The sequence below is a fragment of the Citrus sinensis genome, chromosome 2 (assembly GCF_022201045.2).
Source record: "Citrus sinensis cultivar Valencia sweet orange chromosome 2, DVS_A1.0, whole genome shotgun sequence".
Taxonomy (NCBI): domain Eukaryota; kingdom Viridiplantae; phylum Streptophyta; class Magnoliopsida; order Sapindales; family Rutaceae; genus Citrus; species Citrus sinensis.
In genome coordinates this window covers 15,139,724-15,162,500 of record NC_068557.1, presented here as the reverse complement: position 1 = coordinate 15,162,500, position 22,777 = coordinate 15,139,724, and the positions used below count along the sequence as shown (strand labels likewise).

The 22,777-nt window shown below is 31.9% G+C and overlaps 2 protein-coding genes and 1 long non-coding RNA gene across 5 annotated transcripts; 2 read left to right on the top strand and 1 right to left on the bottom strand.

Moving 5' to 3' along the window:
* Positions 1–2,680: 2,680 nt before the first annotated feature.
* Positions 2,681–5,241, top strand: LOC102621532 (uncharacterized). The gene is made up of 4 exons (XR_003062215.2): positions 2,681–3,196; positions 4,340–4,400; positions 4,527–4,594; positions 4,759–5,241. It is a non-coding gene; the product is annotated as an uncharacterized LOC102621532 (long non-coding RNA).
* A 4,764-nt stretch (positions 5,242–10,005) lies between these two features.
* On the top strand, positions 10,006–13,566 carry LOC102621256 (hypothetical protein). The gene is made up of 2 exons (XM_006491589.3): positions 10,006–10,788; positions 13,254–13,566. The coding sequence occupies exon 1, from the start codon at positions 10,125–10,127 to the stop codon at positions 10,776–10,778; it is 654 nt and encodes a 217-aa protein (XP_006491652.1). The 5' UTR covers positions 10,006–10,124; the 3' UTR covers positions 10,779–10,788; positions 13,254–13,566.
* A 112-nt stretch (positions 13,567–13,678) lies between these two features.
* On the bottom strand, positions 13,679–17,837 carry LOC102620686 (uncharacterized). 3 transcript variants are annotated; one of them, XR_372129.4, is made up of 6 exons: positions 17,655–17,837; positions 16,741–17,162; positions 15,383–16,634; positions 15,107–15,253; positions 14,331–15,000; positions 13,679–13,944 (listed from the first exon to the last, which is right to left on the bottom strand). XR_372129.4 is itself a non-coding variant. In XM_006491588.4 (6 exons), the coding sequence occupies exons 3-6, from the start codon at positions 16,789–16,791 to the stop codon at positions 14,387–14,389; spliced, it is 2,064 nt and encodes a 687-aa protein (XP_006491651.1). In that variant the 5' UTR covers positions 16,792–16,811; positions 16,892–17,162; positions 17,655–17,837; the 3' UTR covers positions 14,249–14,386. The 3 variants fall into 3 exon arrangements, 2 of the variants coding, with proteins under 2 accessions (XP_006491651.1, XP_024948447.1); XM_006491588.4 differs by lacking the exon at positions 13,679–13,944 and having other exon boundaries at positions 14,249–15,000; positions 16,741–16,811; positions 16,892–17,162; XM_025092679.2 differs by lacking the exon at positions 13,679–13,944 and having other exon boundaries at positions 14,249–15,000; positions 16,741–17,138.
* Between the last annotated feature and the right edge of the window lie 4,940 nt (positions 17,838–22,777).

Here is a 22,777-nt window from a genome sequence, read left to right as displayed (position 1 = left end):
CAAATGTTGTTGTTGTTATTATTAGTGGCCAATATTAGTATGTTTTATGTATACCCTCTAAAAACAATATTCATATATTACAAAAATATAAAGCATCTAATATTTGATATTTTTAAATAAAACTCATAATCAATCTCTTGTGCAAATTAATTCATACTATCTTAAGTGAGATTAATTATTTTATTTAATCCTTTTTGCTATAATAATTTTTTTGTTAAACATTAATCATATTCATAATGGTACATAACATGGATAATTACAATTTGAATGCAACTAATATTGAATAATGTTGTATTATGTTATATTTACAGTTATATAATTTAAGCATGACAGTTATATTTCTAAATTAAACTAAATTATTTGAGTAACATTGCACTCACTATATGGGTACATGATTTGTCTACTAAATGATGTGCAAGTATTATAAAATATGTTCAATCTTACATTTATAGCTATATTTTTTTGAAATTAAGTTAATTTATATCACAACTAAAAAAATTAAATTATTTAAAAATATGAAAAATATAAATTCATTTTCATAGTAAGCAGTATGTTTTACTAAATTTACTTTTAAAACATTTTATGCCATTGGGGAGAAATAGTCATTTAAATTCATTTTTATTTATACGTCTTAAACTTGTTATAATCTTTGCCACATGAAATATGTATTCACTGTAATTCTCACTAAATTTAATTTATATACTTTTATTCTAGTGGTAAAAGAAATTGAATTTGAATATAATTTTTTCAATTTATTTTTTTTAACTGATTAAGCATCATGTTACTGTATTACACAGATATTTACAACTGTTATAACAGTAGATTATTACACTGATATTTATAATTAGATATACAAACTAAGACTTATATTATTACATTTTAAATTCTATGAAGTAAGTGCCCAGACAAATAACCCTCACGGAGGAGTAGTGTCTCCACTCCACTTGCATTTCGTAAGGAAGAAAAACTTTGCAAATAATCTCCATATAATTATGTTTAATTAAGGGAGTTTGAGTATATGGGGACTCAAACTATTGCTCTCATAGTCATGTTTTACTTTAATGGTGTGTTTACTTCATGAAATGGGGAATGAGAATGAAGGAATAAGAATGAAATCTATGTTTACTTGACAAAATGTAATTTGGGAATGAGAATAAAATATGTGGGTCCCACATAATTTGGGAATAAGGAATGGGAATCCCATTCCCGGGGGTTGGGAATGTGAATGAAATATATGTTTACTTTTGTATTCCTCTAATTTTTTCATATTTTCCAAATTACCCTCATTCAAATCACAATTAATTTTATTATTTTAATTTATCAAAATTTTTATTATTATTTTAAATGTCATTAATAATAATAATAATTATTATTATTATTATTAATAAATTTTATTAACTTTATTATTTTAGTTATTATTAATTATTTTTATTTTTATTATTAATATTATCATTATTAACAATAAAAATAATGATAAAAATAATTAATTTATCATTATTGTTGTTATTATTATTATTAATAAAAATAATAATAACAATAATTAATAATAACTAAAATAATAAAGTTAATAAAATTTAATAGTAATAATAATCTAATTTTCATTATCTAGATATAGAAATGATATTAATTAAAATAATAATAATATTATTATTAACAATAATTAATAATAATTAAAATAATAAAGTTAATAAAATTTAATAATAATAATAATAATAAATGTTAATAATGATAATATTAATAAAAATAATAATAACAATAATTAATAATAACTAAAATAATAAAGTCAATAAAATTTAATAATATTAAATGTTAATAATGATAATATTATTAAAAATAATATTAACAATAATTAATAATAACCAAAATAATAAAGTCAATAAAATTTAATAGTAATAATAATAATAATATTATTATTACTATTAAATTTTATTGACTTTATTATTTTGGTTATTATTAATTATTGTTAATATTGTTAATAATGATAAATTAATTATTTTTATTAATTATTAATACTATAAGTATTTTGGTAAATTGATTTTCATTCCCATTCATCATTCCCATTTATTTTGTCAAATAAATACATCAATGACATTTCAGCATATTCTCATTCTCATTTATTTTTGCTGAGTAAACATTAAAATCGCATTCTCATTCCAACTCATTCTCATTCCCAGCCCATTCCTATTCTACCACATTCTCATTCCATGACGTAAACGCACCATAAGGTCAATGGTTCACCACTGGGCTAAAGCCTAAGTGGCTAATTTAGCTTAATAACAACTAAATTTACTCCCATGGATTCAAACATCAACTATTTTGTTTTTAATTCAAATGATTTACAACTGCATTAATTAGTAGCCACAACGTGATTATTAATATACTTACAAAGTAATATATCTCATCTATATTAAATTATCAATATATTTGTAGAAAATTAATTTTATATTAGCACAAAAGTTTAAAATAATCTTTTTTATGTAAAATTTAGACATAGAAAAATTTCATCTTGGCAGGTAAAACTACCGCCTCAATGAAAATATTATTTACAAATTACAAAAATGAATTTTTAGATTTTGAATGGTCACAACAAATTTATCCGTGGAAGTTTTGTCATACATCATCACTCTTTTGTTATCCTTTTTATTAATTCGAAAACTTTCACATTTTTTTCTAATTTCTACCGAAAATATAAATACTCACATTGTGACATTTTTGTTTTGGAAACCCTAGCCGCTCTTCTCAAATCGTCAAACACACTCACTCACGTCAAACCCTCACAAGCCAGCAAGCAAGCAGTTATCGCCGTCTTCATCCTATGCTTGTTACGTTCATTTCCATCAGCCACTAGTCGTCACCGCATCTCACTTTCTCTGTATGCAAATCCTAGACCTGCGAGCTGAATCAAGTGGTGGATTTCAATCAAAGGCCGTCATTGACCGTTTGAAAGAGCCATCATCTCCTGCGCTGCCAAAGCACGGAGAAGGTTGGGGATCAAATTCATTAAAACCGATCGGGTATAACTTATAAAAAAAAAAGGCAAAAACAGTGAAAGCCGAATCCCCAAACCTATTCGCAATTCACTTTTGCTGTGTTTCGTGGTTTGGATGGAGATCATGACAATAATTGAACGATGGGGATAAATATCAAAGAAGGAGCTTACATGTCCTATATATCTCTCTTTGGATGAATAACGAAGGTGAGCTTTCAAAGTACAGAGATTTACATGTTTTAATTGTCATTTACATTGCTGCATGCCAATTGCTTGATAAAATACCGCAACAAATACGGATTCTTGATTTTCTTATAAATTTATTTTCTTAATCTGAAAAAACTTTAATGTTTAGAGAATTTTGAAGGTTTTGGTGTATGCATTAATATTTTGATTCTATTTATAATGTTTAAATGAAGATGATACATCTAGCCTCTTTTTGCCCCTTGTTGTTTTTATTCTTGTGCTTTATATACGGTTCAAGTGTGATACACTTTAGTTTTTCTCAAGTGTTTGTTAGTATTTCCCGAAGCAAAATTTGTCACAGACTTTGAGTTCAAAAGTTGAAATCATAACTAACATACTTCGATTTTTTATTTTTCTTTTTTCTTCGGGGTCCCATATATCTTTCTATATGGTATTGCTTGAGAAATTGGTGTACTTAGATTGTAATATTCGGTAGAAATAAGCCAATATTTCATTAGGCACATTGTTTAATATGATAAGTACTGTATGGAAGTTTTACAGATAAGCTCCTTATATATTATGCATTATGTTTTTATCATATTGTTGCTTGGAACTTTAAAGGATTGGCCACATGGCTTTAGTCCTACAAGGACATTTTATATTTAATAGCTGTTTAGGCATTTTATTTGATGTTATTTGGACTTGTAGGTGTTAAAAGTTTTGTTCAGTAATTTTATAATTCAGATTCCCATTGTGATAAGATAGCAATTTTTATTGTGGGTTAGATTCTGTCAACTGATAATTAGCTAAAATATCTTACTAACCCCTATTGGTTAGGTATTTTTTTAATTCACATACTTGATTTTTATTTTCTTTTTATCTGTGGAATCCCATGTATCATTCATAAGAAACAAGCTATTATATAATCTATTCTTTAGATCCATTTATATGTAGTGGGCACTCTGATTTCTATTATTTTAATTTTTTGCTACTGTTACTACTCTTTCGGCCTTTCAAGTAGGGGTTAACATAAAGGGTGAGTATATTAGTACAAATTCAAACTTTCTTTTTCCAATTTTATGCAAAATAACCTACTATATTATTTTAATTTCCAACTTTTGTCATAGTCTAATGGGCAGTTGTCTTGTCATTATTTGGTTTCAGGTAAGAAGTGAGAAAGTTAGTGAGAGCATGAAAATTTTGCAAAAACTTGTTCATAGCTATGGTAATTAAGTAATTTGAGATCATTTTTTGTGTTTTTTTATTCACTTTTTCCTATCTTAAAACAAATAATGAGTTTTCATGTTTATAATAATTCTTATAAACTTCATATTGTTTGGTATAAAATTAGGTAATTGGAAAGGTCTCATGTTGGATGAAATTATCAATTATGTGCACTCCCTACAAAATCAAGTGGAGGTAACATTGCTACTAAAAAACCTTATTAACATAGTTATAATGAATTAATCTTCTTTAATATATTGTTGTATTCTTGTTCAAATTTTTATATTTTTATTTACTGAGTTTTGCTTTTTTTGGCACTATTTCTCTTAATTTCGTGCAATATTTTTTAATATTTCCAGGTCTTTCTATGTTGGTTTTGGATCATTAGAGTTGCTGATTGTGATTTATTGTCACCTATGGTTGCTGACTTTTGTTTACTGCGACTACTTTATTAAAGCAATTTTGGATATTGAAGTTTATGGCCAACTTTTATCAGATACTTCTGACCTTTATCGATATATTTTCTGAACCTTTAGACTTAAGATGTGTGTGTGTGTTTTTTTAAAGTAATTTAATCCTTACTAACATTTTCTAACAAAATCAATTACAGAAATGATCAGGAAAAAAATAAGCAAAATCATTGTAAAGTGTCTTCTGCGCATCGTGGTTGCTCAAGTCTCATGTGCAACATGTGAATGAAATAGTACTTGAAACAATAGAGACTTTGTTTTATGACTCTTATATTTACATTTCTTTGCAAGGAACCATACTTATTTGGATTTCAATGTCATGCTTTGTATTTGAATCTTTTGGATTATAATTAAATATTTTAAGTTCTTTTTTATGTGACTACAATTTTTTGATCAGTAGATTTCAATTTATGTGACTACAATATGTTCTTGTGGATGCTTTTTTTTTAATGATGAATAATCACTTTAATTTTTTGGATACGATACAAATAGTCATCAAATAATAAAATATATCATGGTTAAAAATAATGTGAGACTATATTACATATTTTTGTAATGAATGGATCCGTCACAAAATGTTAATTTTTACGACTAAATATAGTTGTGGCAAATGGTTACCTTGTATGATAAGAGATGATGGTCTTATAAAATGTTTTGATACAATGTAACTAGTCATGAAATAACAAAATAAATTGTTCATAATACAAATTTAAGACTAAATTAATTACCAACTGTATCTACAAAAATTGTCACAAATGACAACTACTTGAGATGACTATGTAATGTAGCGGTAAATAAACTTCAATGACAGAAAAATAACGTTGCTAATTGCATTTTCAAACCTTTAAAATGACGGATTTTAGTAATTATTGTGACTGTATTTACATACTCTTGAGACAAATACTATAGTCACTATAAATCATCTATCGTGACAAATGTCAAGTGTCATTGATTGCATTTTTGTATCTCTAATTTGACTATTTTGAATACCATTTGTGACGATTTTAATTGAACTTTAAGACAATGATTTTTGTCACAAAACAATAGTTTTAAATGACAAAAATAATTGTGGTCGCTAGAACCTTTTAAAACAGTCTTTCAACGACTAACGTATGACAATCTATTTTTCGTCGTAGAAAATATAAAGTGACTAACTTGTCATCTTTAGTGACTAAAATTTTTGTAATAAAATATCTTTTTTCTTGTAGTGTGTGTAGTTTCTGATACAAATGATAAAAGGGATATTAATATTAGATGATGCTATTTGATGATTTATATTATTCATGCAATCAAGTTTGTTCTTGTTCATTGTAGATGTATTCTCCATTTATCTTCCAAAGATAACTCTGTCATTAAACTGAAATTGACATAAAGGTTGCATAAAACAAGTATGCTGATTTTTTTCCTATTGAAAATAAAACTTATTTGATCTTACCCAAGAAGTTAGGACATGCATTGGAAATTTTAAATATTATTTATTTTTTCCCAACCTTGTTTTCTAATATCATTTATTTATTTATTATTATTTTCTTTTTTTGTATGCAGAGACTCTTGAAATATAGCAGCATTTGAAGTCTAGCTTTCGGAAGCTGTAAATTGATTTAGTTTTGTATTGGTTTTATTTGATGTAAAAAAATTTTAAAACATGTTTAGATGAATGGAAATTTTGATTTCCTTTACTTTTTAGAGCACTGGATAAATTAATAGTGCATTATAATTTCATTTACAAACAAATGCCAATAAACCATTTAAAAAAAAATTAAACACGCCTAGATCATAATCATAAATGTTGTTACTATATCGTTATATTTTCATAATGCCATACATTAGTCATATTAAACATTGAAAAATTATTTTAGTTAAGTCCTGAAAATTTGAAAAATTATTTAAAAGAGGGTGGTACTCGTTGAAACAAAAATGATGTTAACAAATTATAATTATTTAAGTGATAAATGAGCATAAATGTGAACAAAGGTCAAAATTTCAAATATACATGATGAAACTCATGATTGAATCTCGCGAGATGTTGAGTAATGATTTCAACCAAAAAATGATATTTCAACACTTAAAGTTTTGTAACTTGCAAAAATCAATTGCATAATCAAAATGTTAATGATATCTTAATAATCTAAAGGAGTGCAAAAATAGTGTAGGACATATGTACATTCTTATTATATTTAATTATAAATCCCACAGGATATGATATTAATAATAATAACTGTAGTAATATCCAACAAGCACACAAAAAAAAATAGAGATGTTCAACTAAAATAGATTAACTAAGCTTTAATCTTGTAAATTAAAGTATTTTTGTAACTGAACTTATATCATCATAGCTTTAGAAGCATAGCAATTGCAATCCTTCTTACTTGTTATTTATTTATTTACCGTTGATGTTATGAAAAACTAAAGCAATTAATTTGAAAAGTAAAGAGAAAGATGAAAATAAATGCATAGATTTATTTTTAATATAATTAAACGCTATTAATTAAAATGATTATAATGAGAATATATATGTATAAAAATTAAAAGCTCAAGTATACATACAATCAAATTCAAAAGATTGCATGAAGTAATGAAGATGAAAAAAAAAAAGGACTTAGATTATGGACTCAAAATGTTGAAAATGATGAAGGGTTGCAATAAAAAAATTCTTAGTATTATGTGGTAAATTGATATTTGTTAAAATAGTAAGGGGTCAACCATAATTTGCCTTATTGATATTATTGTTATTTTCAACAAGTAATTTATTATTAGTAAAAAAAGGACTTGAAACATGTACTGGTAGTGTTGGAATATAATAAAAATAATAGGAACATAAAACCATTATCAGAGTTTAACAAGAGTTGAGGAGCATAACTTAAAAGTTTGAAGAACTTAACAAAAATATGATAAAGTTTAATAATAAGTCGAGATCTAAAAAATGAACTTGAAATATCTAAGTAAAATGTTAGAAGTGGGAACAAAAGTAGAAGAAGTTAACCTAAAAGTTGAAATAACTTACCATGAATTTGATAAATTCAAACGTGAAATAAGGATCTGCAAAGTAAATTTGACATATTTACCTAAAATTTGAAATTCAATAAAAAAAGTAGAAATATTGAATCAAAAAGTGGTGAAAAAATAAGTTGGAACAACTTAGCGATAACTAGATAAAGTCTAACAGGATATAGAGATATAAAAAATAAACTTGAAATGTTAACTTAAAAATTTGAAATTTAATAAGAAGAGTGGAAATATAGAACAAATAACTGGTGGAAAAATGAATTGAAACAACTTACCAAGAATTTGATAAATTTTAACGGAAAGTGGGGATCTAAAAATTAAACTTGAAATTTCCAAACAAAAAGTGGGAATTCAATAAAAAGAGTAGGAATATAGAACCAAAAAGTGGTGGAAAAAAAGTTGAAGAGGTTAACCTAAAATTCGGAAAGAGTTACCAAGAATATGATAAATCCAACAATAATTAGGGATCAAAAAATAAACTTGAAACATTCACGAAAAATACTTAAATTAAATGAAAAGAGTAGAAATATAGAACAAAAAAAAAATGGTGGAAACAAAAGTTGAGGAGCATAACCTAAAAGTTCGAAGAACTTAACAAGAATATGATAAAGTTTAACAATAAGTTGAGATCTATAAAATGAACTTGAAATATTTAACCAAAATATTAGAAATTAATTAAAAGAATTGGAATACAAAAACAAAAGTAGTGGGAATAAGAGTGGAAGAAGTTACTTAAAAGTTGAAATAACTTAACAAGGATTTAATAAATTCCAACGCGAAGTAGGGATCTAAAAAGTATAAAAAGAGTGGAAATATTGAACCACAAAGTGGTGGAAAAATAAGTTGGAACAACTTAACCATAACTAGATAAAGTCTAACAGGATATAGAGATATAAAAAATAAACTTGAAATATCAACCTAAAAATTTGGAATTCAATAAGAAGAGTGGAAATATAGAACGAATAACCGGTGGAAAAATGAATTGAAACAACTTACTAAGAATTTGATAAATTTTAATTGAAAGTGAGAATTTAAAAATTTAACTTGAAATATTCAAACAAAATGTTGGAATTCAATAAAAAGAGTAGGAATATAGAACAAAAAGTGGTGGAAAAAAGAGTTGAAGAGGTTAACCTAAAATTCAGAAAGAGTTACCAAGAATATGATAAATCCAACAATAATTAGGGATCAAAAAATAAACTTGAAACATTCACGAAAAATACTTAAATTCAATGAAAAGAGTAGAAATATAGAACAAAAAAAATGGTGGAAACAAGAGTTGAGGAGCATAACCTAAAAGTTTGAAGAACTTAACAAGAATATGATAAAGTTTAACTATAAGTTGAGATCTATAAAATGAACTTGAAATATTTAACCAAAATATTAGAAATTAATTAAAAGAATTGGAATAAAGAACCAAAAAGTGGTGGAAACAACAGTAGAAGAAGTTAACCCGAAAGTTGAAATAATTTAACAAGAATTTGATAAATTTTAACAGAAAATAGAGATCTAAAAATTGAACTTGAAATTTCTAAACAAAATGTTAGAATTCAATAAAACAAGTAGGAATGTAGAACCAAAAAGTGGTGGAAAAATAAATAGAAATAATTTACCAAAAACTGGATAAAGTTTAACAAATTATAGAGATATAAAAATAAACTTGAAATATCTATCCAAAAAGCTGGAAGTTGATGAAAAGAGTGGAAATATAGAACCAAAAGCTAGTGGGAAAATGAGTTGAAACAACTTACAAAAATGTAGATAAATCATTACTAGAAATAAGAATTTGAAAAGTAAACTTGAAATATGCATTATAAATATTGGAATGTAACAAAATAAGTAGGAATGTAACTATTTTGTGATATGTTTATATTTTTTGTACTATTTTTAAATTTTAAATTATTACAATCTTTCTCCTCATTTAATTACAATTTTAATCTTTTTTCCAAATTTTTTCATAATTTTTTCACATTAAAAACAAATAAAAATATAATTTTTATTATATTATCCGGTTAAAAACCGATTGTACCGGTTGCATGCATGTGCTGTATGAGATACAGCGCTGCATGGTAGGTTGACTCATACAATTTCCGTATTTCCTCGCTTTCAGGGACGGTTAAAAAAATTTATAAAACAAAAGTTTTCTTGTATGTGGTAAACGCTTCAGTGATTCACATTTGCCGCTTTATTCTGTTTCCCGTTACCACAAAAAAGTCAACACACACAACGACAACATCGACAATAATAAAATGAACCACCAGAATCCGGAACCGGACCGTCCTGTTCTCCCGACACGTGTCCCTCTTATGACAAACGGTGCGCAACGCAAGATCGCAATCGCTGTCGACCTAAGCGACGAAAGCGCCTACGCCGTCCGCTGGGCCGTCGAAAACTATCTCCGTCCCGGAGACGCTGTCGTCCTCCTCCATGTCCGCCAGACCTCTGTCCTCTATGGCGCCGATTGGGGCTTCATCAACAACACGGAAAACCGAAACGACGACGAAGGCGGCTGGGGAGGCATCCAGTTGGACTCAACAGAAACGGACTTAACGGCGACTAATGCGAAGAACATAGCGGAGCCGCTGGAGGAGGCGGGGCTGCAGTACAAGATACACATAGTGAAGGATCATGACATGAAGGAGAGGCTGTGTTTGGAGGTGGAGAGGTTAGGGTTAAGCGCGATGATAATGGGGGGCCGGGGGATTGGGATTGGGGCGGTGCGGAGGAGTAGTGTTGGGAGATTGGGAAGTGTCAGTGATTATTGTGTGCATCATTGTGTTTGTCCTGTTGTTGTGCTTAGATATCCTGACGATAGTCGAAGTCAACATGATTCCAGAGACGACGCTGAGCTGCATCCCGTGCCTGAGGAGGACGACTCCGAGTATCATGACTTTTCGGATTGAACTTAAAAAGGTTTGTGTTTCGAGTTTTATGCTTTGCTTGCTTGATTGAGGATTTGTTTGTAATTGCCATACTTTTGATTAATTTTTTTTAATTTAAAAATAGCCGATATTTATTGATCACCTGATCGTATGGATAGCAAGGGATTAATAGCCACTTTAATCATAGCTTGCTAACAGTTGGTTTTTGATTTCTTTGAAATTGAGGTGTTGTGATTTTTAGTACACAAATGTTGGGGGAATACTTTGTTGAACAGTTATAAACATTATTCTGCTGTGAGTGCTTTGGTATGAGTTGCCTTCAAGCAAAACTAGTTTGTTTGCATGGTAGTTAAGAGAGGTTTGTATTTTGGACATCATATGGTTTGTGTCCTGACTTTTTATTATTATTATTTTTTTTACAGTGGCTTTGAGAGTGCTTTGCTAACTGCATTTTTCTGAAAATATAATTTGTGTTGTTTGCTGAAATATACAGGATAGGGAGAAGCATTTGATTATTTCTTTCTTCCAGAAGACATTTTGCTAAAGAAAATGCTTGAAATGCTTATTCTGGAAATTTCCCATATTGTTTTGTTAATTTTGTGATTTATTCTGTTGATTATATATATATATATATATATAGAGTGTTGTTCCAATCCGGGATGCCGTTCGGGAGGGAGGCTGGTGGCCTTTGGATTCAAATTTAAAGGCCACCTGTGGCTGCACATGGTGGGCTCCACCATGTACAGCCAACCGAAAAAAAATTAAAAGAAGGAATTTGGGGCCGTTGGACTTGAATCCAATGGCCACAAGTTTCTTCCCGGATGCTGTTCTCCTGGATTGGAACAGCCTCCTATATATATATATTTATATAATGCCAACACACAATTAAACCATATGGTTTAATAGAGTCAGCTTTAAATGCACAATATAAAATCATGTGGTTTAATAACATGTCTGCACTAACTCTATGAAACTACTTAGTTAACAGCGTGTCTGTATGAAAAAAAAATGAGGGCGCCGGCATGAGAGAAGAGCTCTATATATATATATATATATATATTAAAGAAAATGTTTTTCTTTTCTAATTAAAAAATTGAAAAAGAAAATGAAAAAAAAAGACCTGTTCAATTTACTTGGAGTAGTTGTATTTGATTATTTTTAGGGAAAGAGCAGTAGGAAATAAAGAGGATCATATTGTGTGGGAGACTTTGATAGGTGAACTGATTGGAGGATATTACCAATCAAAGTAGTTGTTGCATTTTGGAACTATTTTAGTGTGCTGCTCATAATCTATGAATATCTTGAAAATTGTGTAAGGCAGTTCGATCCAAAATCATTGATTCTTTATGACTTATTTGGAAAGTATATAACATACCAGTTAGTTATGTGGAGCTGAGTTTGGCATGTCGAAGCATTTTGTAACTCCAATTGAAGTCATTTTGTTTAGTCCTGTGCTAGGAAGAATAGTGACAACACTAAAACTAACAAGGCCGTATTTAAAGGTTCCACACGAGAGGTTGAAGGTTAGGAAGATTATAGGATGCCCTGTGGTTGAAGGGAAATTTGAATCACAAAAAAACTTACATCTATCTGATCCCAAGAAGTTTTGGGTGTGTTCTGGCTCGTTGGACTTGTGGAAAGCTTAGTTAATTCCTTCATTAAGTATATGCACTTTTTTTTTTAAAGGGCTCTCTGAGATATTATGTGAACTATGCTGAAATTCTGAAGGATCTATGAGGTTTTTTGGTTGGTTAGATTCTAAGGATACATCTTCTTTTCCATTTTCATTTTCAGAGTCCATTATTATCAGCTTTACAATCATCATTTTTTGTGTGTGTGTTTTTGTGATAGATTTTAGTTAGTTTCAATTTGCTTTGCTGCTATTGTTTTGTGTACAAACCCTTAGTTTCTTGCTGTCCTGAAATAAATATGCCGAGAGAAAGAAGACATGAAAATGAGAGCAGTCAAAATTATGAAATAGATGTATTTTTTAATAACTCACTGTTAAAAGAACTAGCTGTAGAAATCCATAATTGTGACCTTGTCAATGGCCACATATTTGTGAAATCACCTTTTCGATTTGTTGTATTTGGAAGTCATTTTTTCTTTATTGGGCCTCGTAGAGTGATTTCACTTCTGCTATTCAAACTAATGGAGGCTGTTCCTAACTTCTGCTGATTTGTGCTTAAGCATATTTTAGTCAATTGCAATGATATCAAGATGAAGCAGTGTAGGATATCTGTGGTTGTTATATAAACGGGGTTGATGCTTGTAAATCGTAACCTATAGTTTTGGGATCAGGTTTAACTGGTCAAATCATATTTCTTTGATTTAGCCCAAGGGTAATATTTGGCTGCACATTCAGGTGATTCATGGATAGTATATAATTCTGAGTGTTTGGATTCTTGCATTGCCGTCATGTTTTTCTACTCTCTTTTTTTCCCCAGTTGATTTACTGTATAACTAAGGTCATATCAACTTTCATCAATGTTGCAGAATATGATCAAAGGCAACAAAGTGAAGGCTGTCGGGTATAAAGAATGTGTGCTTTGATTTATGCATATATGTATATAGATATCTATATATATCGCAGGTGACAAAATGGCAATGTGTAATATCTGCCCTCTCAAAGTGGGGGTTTGGTTCGTTAACTGTATAGTATTGTGTTTTACTTTCTCTGGGATCTTTATAGTTTTACCACTGCATAATACTACCATGTAATGTATCAGAATCAGGTTTTGAATTTTTGGTTTGAGAAATAACACAGCTTTTCAAAATCAAATAAAATTTCGTCATTGCATTTATAAAATGTAGCACCCCGTTTTTGTAGTATTATACGTTGTTTTTCTCGCAACTAAAATGAACTATGAAAGAACCCTGCTGGTTACACAAACTCTAAAAATTGAACATGAAAACGCAAATTCTGGTCCGAAATTCTAATACATTGTTAAAACATGCCGAATGTATACATGCCTCTGCGTGGAAGAATGGCCAACAGCGAGGCAATGGAAGAGTAGCAGCATGCATATGGGCATGGTGTCATAGACAACCAACCAGCCAAGCTGCACTAACAGGCTTACGTAAAGTAAATAAAATTATGCGAAAACTTTTGCTTCTTCCTTCCCTTCTGCTGGCAAGTAGCTCTCCTTTTTTCCTGCAGTTCCAGATTCCCTCTCCATGCCCATTTCTATTTAGTCAAAAGCATAGGAGTTTCTAACAAGTCAGAAGTCTGCTATGAACATAGGAGTTACTAACAAGTCAAAAGTCTCACATACAACAGCAGTTCTGAGTCCATGACAACAAACATCTTAGAGTGTCTCTTAACTAGATGGCTCTAACATTATTTCATTGAAAAATAATAATAATAATAATAATAATAATAATAATAATAAATAACAATCGATTCCCGAGTAATACTTGACATCACCAGAAAAGCAAAAACACAATAAAAATGAGCTATTCAAGGTCACAAATTAAATGGAAGAATGAACTTAGAAATGAGTTGCTCAAATATATTTCAAGTGTGATAATGCCAAAGAAAAAACCACAACCAAAAAAGGGAAATGCACCAACCAGATGTTCAAGGCACAAAAAAACATCTTAGAGACTGCATGCTCTAGAAAAACATTTTACAGACCACCTCCCAGCATTTCTTCACTTCGACTCCTGCGCATAGAAAACTCTGATTTGAGGTTCAGAAGCCTGCTACCAGTATCAAAATAGTTATGCCGATTATTAGTTGTTGCTTTAGTTCCAATTGGTGGCAGGTGTGCATGCCTGCTCCTTGACTTTTTTGGTGGAGAGAATGCGGCTTGACTTTTGCGGCCATGAGTCGATAAGGATGACCTATGGGTACTCTTCCTTGCAGCTTTGTTATCTGATCTAAGGCCACGATCAAACAGATGGGCACTGATACCTAGCCGAACTGACCTATCAGAAGCATCCTTCAAAGTGCTAGCTTTCATTGGCTGCCGGTTGAAGTAAACCAAATGAGGAAGAAGGCTTTGTAGATTTTTCTTCAGCTGCTCATCCCCTACATTCTTCTGTGCAGGGTTTCCTTCCAAGCTAATAGCTTGCAAGGAATTGTAATTAGCAGCAAGTTGACCCAGGCATTTAGCTGTAGAAATTTTGTTGAAACGCAGATCCAGCACAGTCAATTTCAAGAGGCGGTGAAGACCCTCTACCTCACTTATTTTGTTTCCAGCCAAGTATAACTCTTTCAGAGAGGAACAGGATGCCAGACCTTCCAATAAAATTAGTCAGAAGGATGCGTTAGAAATAGGAATACAATGAAAATAGGACAGCTAACTGTCTGTCAACTTGTAATACAGCACAGGCCATATACATACCATGTCCAATTCTAAGTATTCGATTGTAGCTCAGGTCGAGTACACGGAGGCGGGTAAGTTCTCGCAAGCCCTCAATTGTGGAAATATTGTTTTTTGACAGATTCAGTATATGAAGTCCTCGAGGAAGAGCACCAGCAGTGATCCTCACTACAGGGAGTAAAAAGGACAGGTAAAATAATCAACAACAGCTATACTTTCTTGGATTTGGGTTATGCTAGTATAGCATAAAATAGATGATAAATGCACAAGGATAGAGCTGCCAATAGATGTGCATACCTATAGCATTTCCTGACAGATTAAGCACCTTTAGGCTGACAAATGCACTAAGAAATGGGATGACAACCAATCCATGATTTGACAGCTGAACTGTTGTGGCCGAGGCACTCAAAGAAGAGATATATTTTGTTACAGCTTCCATGCCAGCAGTTACCTTACCATCCACTTTAACAGCAGTTGAGCCATTCAAGACTTTAGGATCTCGCTTCACCTGATCATTAGAAACAGATGTTTCATCTGATTCTTCCAATGGGCTGCAATGTTGAAGATCGTTAACCCACTCCTTGATGCGCTTAATCTTAAAATGCTTGCTTGGCAATTTATCCCACTGCTCATGCAAGGATTCCCCTTGAAGTTTTTTCACAGAATTCTCATCTGGCATCACCCAATCTTTTGCTAAAGCAGAATAATTACAAGAATCATAGCAGTCGTCAGCCCGGATCCCCAAATTTGTTTTTTCCATTTTACACATATAAGCATATCTTTCTTGCTCTTCCATAACCTGTCCGTCAATGTTCTGAACTGAAGTATCTTTTTCCCACATGCCCAAAATTTGTAGATCATCAGAAGATCTGGAACGAGGAGCAAAATGTTTAAGAGTAAAGCATTCTTCGAAAGGACACATAAAACCTTTGATGTTAGGCATAGAAAATGATTTTATGATCAAAGGAGGGGTATAGGGCATAAGGCCTGTATAATTATCAGCAGAGTCACCATGACCAGATATTGGGGCATCGTTTTTATCTTCCTTCTCTGAATTAAGAGGATCTCCGATTGAGAATATAGATTCATTATTAATATGAGCTGACATTAAGTGTGGAGCTTTTTCATACTCACTGGGTGGGCTTACAACCGGATCATTTCTGCCATTTTGTGTTGTCTGACCATTTTGGTCATGGGAATCAGAAGAGAATCCCTCAGTCTCCTCTTCTGTATCATTTTCACCAGGATACTTCCCCTCCCAGCATAATCGACTTCCAAGAGACTGACTCTTTTTCAGCCGCCCCAACTTACGGATTCCTACGTCATTTTCAGAATTGATTATGCCCGTTATTTCGTCTGATTTCCAGACATGTTCAATTGAGGAAGAACTTGCAACATGCTTGGCATCGTCATTGATTTGAGTACGTCCAGGAGTACTTAATAAAATTGTTTTTGCATTCAAAGAATTAGGTGAATCTTTCATTGCCTGTATTGCTGCGAAGTCGTCCAAACTTTTCCGCATTTCCTCAACTGATGGTTGAACTGTTTTCTGAGGGAGAGGATAATAATCAGGAATCAGACATACAAATGAAAAAAAAAAGTTCCCAGAGAGATTAAATCCAATCTCAGGAAAACAAATTGATTCTTCCACTTACCTTTGGTCTCTGGGAGTAAGTTCGAGTACTGAAGCATGAAAATCTGACCATTGTAACAATACTGACCAGAGCTACATCGAAACAAGACCTTTTTTGTTTAAAAGAAAAAAAGAAAGAAAAAAGAAAAAACTATGTATGAACAAATAAAGACCTAAGAGGCAAACTGAGGTCTAGCTTCTGAAACTTAGCAAAAGGTGACCTTAGCCATAATCAAGCGACAAACCCACAGAAACACGACACAATCTCCAAACATGAGATGACCTTGATCTTCTTAAAACAAAGAGCAAAATTATTCCCTCCTGATCACCCCACACCCACTTAGAGGTGCGAGAAGCGTTCAAATATGCCTCAGCTGCCAGAGTGAAAAAAGGTAGTTTCCAACCAGGAAAACCCAATCCCTAACATGAACAAGAGAGTTTAGCCTGTCAAAATGAGAAAAGAAGACAACCCTTTTAATCCATTGATCATCAACAAAAGTATACTGGACATTTAAAAGCATAACTATACAAAGAAACACAATAATCTCATAATATTTTGCTCAAAACAAATGAGCATTATTAACAGGCTTAGCTTTTCCATTTTGCTATTGTGTTTCTCTAAAAGAAACATACATATTCATGAAATTGTAATAGCTAAATTCCAAAAGTATCTATCGTTTCCTTAGCTTTATGTTCACTTTTCAATACTTCACATATATCTATCAGGTACAAATTGGATTAATGACCCAGATAGATGTTACGATAAGACAACATACACAGATCCAAATTTATTAATAAAACAAAAACAACCCGTAGGCCGTAGCTTAATAAATCCTTTTTTTATCCAGAATCTTTAACAAACATCAATAAAACTGATTCCAAACAATTAACAAGAACGATTTTAACAGCCAAAAATTATTTTAAAAAAAAACTGACCTCTCTCCAGCCAGATTTTGTTACGAGAAAGGCAACGTGATAAACGAAAAACCCAAAACAAGTTTATGATTTCGTTATATCAATTGGCTTTAACGGTGAGGCAAAAATTAAGCTTTGAAAAGGCCAGCCAACCCTACGTTTGAGTTTTTGATTTATAACCCAAAACAACGGCCCTGATTTATTTATTTATTTATAATTTATATTTATTTTTATTTTTATTTTATTTTTATTTTTTGGCTATCCTTTTAGGGGCTGTGAATAAAAGATAATTTTTTTGTGTGAAAAAACCGAAAAGAAGTGAAATTGAAGAAGAAGAATTTGAATTGGATTCGTTTATTTGATATTTTGTTATTTTTTTCCTTAGAAAAAAATGAATGGAAGGGAGAGAATTGCGTTTGCGTGCGCAGAACAGAGGAGACTTTTGTGTGACTTAGAAGAGAAGAGCGGACTTTTTTTTTCTCTCTTTTTCTTTTCTTTTTTAGTTTTTATTTATGCTCCACCTGCCCTACCCTATCCATGTACATCTACTAAATCGTATTTATTTTATTGATAAAATAATATATTAAAATCTAAATTCTATCCAGGTAAAAATTTATTTCATTCATTTAGTTTTTGTATTTTTAAAAATACCTCAAAACATTGATATCCTTAAACTATTAACATCTTTACTGTTACTTTTTATTTCTTTTGACTTACTTTTAATATTTTACCTTCTTACAATAATTTTTTTTATAAAATTAATAAAAAGAAAAAAATTAAATTATCAATTTAACCCCAAAAATAAAATAAAAATAAAAAGAATATATATTAATTTTTGTGAAAGCTACTTGTTTCCAAAAAAATTGATTGTAAAAATAATTAAATTACCTATTTTTTGGGACATTAGTAATAAAAAAATTAATATATTCATTCCTCAGCAGTGTGTTACAAAAAAGTAACATATATTAATTTTGTTTCTATTTTATTTTTTGAGATTAAATTGATAATTAATTTTTTTTCTTTTTACTAATGTCCAAAAGCAATATTGTGAGAGGGTAATATTGTAAAAATAAACCAAAAGCAACAAAAAGTAAGAGGAAATGTGTTAATAATTTAATGTCGGGGATGTTTTGAGGTATTTTTAAAAATATAGGAACTGAATAGATATTAACATCAAAATATAGGGACTAAACGAGATTTTATCCATTCTATCCTTTTTTATTTTAATTGAGAGGAGAATCATGCAGTTAATGGGCTAACCTAAATCATATTTGTTAACAATAATGTTATTCCAAGTATTTCACTATCACTAGTGCTTTCTATTAAGATTAAGATGGGTCAAAAGGAAAAAAAATCTTTCACATATGCATGTCATAATTCTATGGCATAATTGTACATACATGTCTGATAAATACAAGAGTTTGCTAAGTGAAAATCACAAGTAATGAATTTAATATTGAATAATCTATATTTCATCCTTAAAAAAAAGAATGAAAATCGTTCTCGTCATAGGATGAGTTGAATGAGGACCAACAAGATTCAACATCAATAGATCCCCCAAATAGCAGTATGGATCTTTCTAGCGGGATGTGACAATTGAAGACAATGATGATACATTAAATTTCATCTTAAGATTTCTATTGTGTCTATTACATTGCAATATCACAATGGATGCAAAATGTTAATTATTTGCTTTTCAGTTCTCCTGATTTCATTCCACTTTTCATATTGATCTCCCCCCTCTTTAGCTTGCTTCAACCTCTTTACTAGCTCCTTCAGCTTCCTATCTCTGCCACCAAATTCTTCTTGGCTCCAAAGAATTAGTTTTGCCATTGATCTTTTAGCAATATTTTGAAACATATGGACAAGACTTGCCTCGGTGCTAGTGTGCTATTTAGACCACACCTCCTTCACAATGTTCCTACATGTTTCATAAGAGCTCCACATGTCTTCATAATGGATTCTAGTGAAAGTTTTCTTCTCATACACTAGGCTTCTCTGTCTCCCTTTAATCTCCACCATGACTAGGTTGTGATCAGACTCCCAATGAACTAAATTTGTGGCCAAGTCATCATAAAATTCAGTTTTCCACCCTTTATTACACATAAACCTGGATATCAAACTTGGTCCAAATTGCTTGTTTGACCAAGTAAACAAGTATCCTATGCTTCCTAAGTCAAAGAGCTTGCAATAACGAACAACGACTCTAAATTCAGCAATTGCCACAACATTTCTATCCAACCCTCCACTCTTCTCATTTAAGCTAAGGATCTCATTAAAATCTCCAAAGCATAGCCATGGGAGAGTAGACATACCTACTAATCTTCTCAATAGTGTCCATGTATGTTTTTTTTGGCTTGCTTCAGGGTGCCTATATATCCCCTTGCCTCTCCAAACTTTATCTTGTGTGTTGTGGACTTGGAAATCAATGTGGTGCTTGCTGTAAAAGCAAATTTGAACATCAATATCAGCTCTCCACATGAGAACTAGACTTTGACTTCTTCCAACACTATCTACACCAAACAATTTTCTAATTGCAACTATTTACTTGCTTGTTTAACTTGTTCAGTCTTCAACTTAATTTCACAGAGAAACAAAAGTTGAGGCTTGTATAAGTGGAGAATTTTCTTTACAGCTAGGCGCATTCGAGGATTCCCCAAACCTCGAACATTCCAACTTATAAGCTTTATGGCTATCGGCAGGGCTGTTCTCCAGCCTCCGCCGATAAATTTTCAATAGACATCTCCTCATTTTGTGTCGAGACATGCATTTCTTCCTCCCACACTAGTTTGAGCTTTGTTGCTGGAGAGGATATTTGAATCTGGTTTGCCCGCGTAACCACTGGACTCCTTAACTTCAGCTTTTTACATTCCCGGCTTGGTCTTATTTGATCCCTCATAGCTCTCTTTAGTGAGGCCGGCCCAATAACACACATTCATGTCACTGCCCTTTCTCTAGCTTGTAACTTCCATTTTTTTCCTTTTAACTTATGTATTTTGGCCAGAGGTGTGATTCACTCCAAGTACTTGTTTGCAGCCCATCTTTTGATCTAAAGTTTCAGGGCCCAACAAGCCCATTGCCTCATTTCCACCATTCACTCCATTTTCCCACCTCTTTTCTACATTTTTTCTCCCTATAGTTTTCTTTTCTCTAGGCACCTTCCCCATATCTGTTGCAACTACTCTCTGAATTTGAGCTATAGCTTGCACTATATTGCCATATTTAATTAATGAGCCCTCACCTACTCCTTCCACTTAGCTAATCCTCATTGGCTTTATGTTCCCATCCGTATCGGGTTGGTTTGACCCAAGTGCATTCTCTTTTCTCGGGTTAGGCTAACCCATTTCTTCACAAGGTTGCTCTTAACTCACATTATTTTCTGATGCTGCGTTTATGCTCTCCATCGCTCTTTATCTCGATTTTGCCTTATTCGGTCTGCTTTAGTTTGTGCTTTCATCCTTGCTCCAAAGGCTAGTTCATCATTTGGCTGCCCTTTGTAGTCAAGACATTCTTTGTATTGATGCCCAATTATTCCACAGTAAAAATGGAACTCCGACAATCTTTCATAGGCTACCCTCATTGACAGTTGCTCTCCATCTTCCAGCTTTAAGACCAATCGATTGGTTAATGGTTGTGTGACGTCCACCAGAACTCTAATATGTGCAAAGGAGCCAATACATTCCCCTATTTCATTCGTTTCCACTTCTTCCACCTTACCAATTTCCCCGCTATCTACTGTACAATCTCCTTATCCATGCACATGATGGGCATGTTGTGAATTTACACCCAAAAAGAGGTGTGAGTGAAAGCTTGCTTTTTGATATCCCTAACACCAATTAGTTCTGCTAGTATCATTAGCGATTTGTCAAAGTGCCATGGCCCCCTGTAAATTTTTTTTTTCACTTTCTGAAGCAAACTTAAAGACAAAGATGTTGTCCCTAAGCTCTCCACTTTCAACTCCTTCGTAGATCTCCAAGCTAGCATAGCTGCCTTAAGTCCTTCACGGGGCACACTACAAGCATGAAGAATTTTCCCAACCAAGCAGTGTGCAACTAATTTTCCCCTTTTGTCTTTATTCTTCCTGCAAAATTAATCATATTTTCCTCATTTGATTTCAAGGTTATAGCTTTACACCTACGTATGAGTTCATCATCATCAATCTCTCACTTTTTAAAGCTAAAGCTTGCTATTTAATATTGTTACCTTCCCAACCAACCAACTTTACTTTGTATATTTTCCTAAACTTCGATAACCCCTGAGCAAACCCTATGTTATTACTATTAAAAGATTCCACCCAGCCACACCCAACCTATGAGTGACAATCTGGATCCACTAGAAATCCTCGTAAACTTCCCGTCTAGGTTCCTCTCAGAGAGAGGGTTTAGAGGAAGACTAATGCTTAGATTATTAGCAAAATGGCACACCAAAATTAACCATATATAATATATTCGCATGCAAAGGCATAACAGTCCATTGATAATGGGCATCAGGGATGTTTGGGGATTTGGATGACACTTATTGTTGAAGATCATCCTTCTGATCAAGCATCTCAAACAGACCTAATGCCACCACCAGTTCAGGAACACTCAACAAAACCATCTTTAGCATCTTGGTTTACATTTGATGACATTCCTTGTCACAAATGGTCTGCCAGACTCCAAGAATTTGCTGCATGGATTGATCTCCAAGGTACCAAACCTAATGCTCAACCCCTAGCCGTTCTTCGTGAATTCATGGCCCGATCCACGGGTTCTCTACGAGACTGGCTAGAAAGCTTAAGAGAATACAGACAGATCCAATTCATGGAATCCCCAATTGGAACTGCCCTCAATATTATTCATGAACAATTCATCGGTGAAAAAACTGCTTCCACTGATGCAGACAGGAAAGACTATCACCATATGAAGTGCTGTTCTCTCAAAAGGCACCTTCTAGATGCTCATTACAAAAGAATGAGTATTCTGTTTTACAAGTTGAATGGATTCAATGAGCCATCTCTTAAACATGTCTTCATAGCCTCTCTTCCTTCTGAATTACAACCAGATCTTCAAAGAAAACTTACAGCCACTAATCTGAGCATAGCTGATATATGGCCATGCTATCTCTTGAAAAAATCCGTGAGCAAAAAGAATTCTTCAAAGATC

Excerpts from the sequence above, each read along its gene's own strand:
- LOC102621256 (XM_006491589.3), top strand. The coding sequence starts at position 10,125 with ATGAACCACCAGAATCCGGAACCGGACCGTCCTGTTCTCCCGACACGT.
- LOC102620686 (XM_006491588.4), bottom strand. The coding sequence starts at position 16,791 with ATGGTCAGATTTTCATGCTTCAGTACTCGAACTTACTCCCAGAGACCA. Across the intron at positions 16,635-16,740 it reads CTTACTCCCAGAGACCAAAG|AAAACAGTTCAACCATCAGT; the intron begins GTAAGTGGAAGA and ends CCTCTCCCTCAG. Across the intron at positions 15,254-15,382 it reads TCTGTCAGGAAATGCTATAG|TGAGGATCACTGCTGGTGCT; the intron begins GTATGCACATCT and ends TACTCCCTGTAG.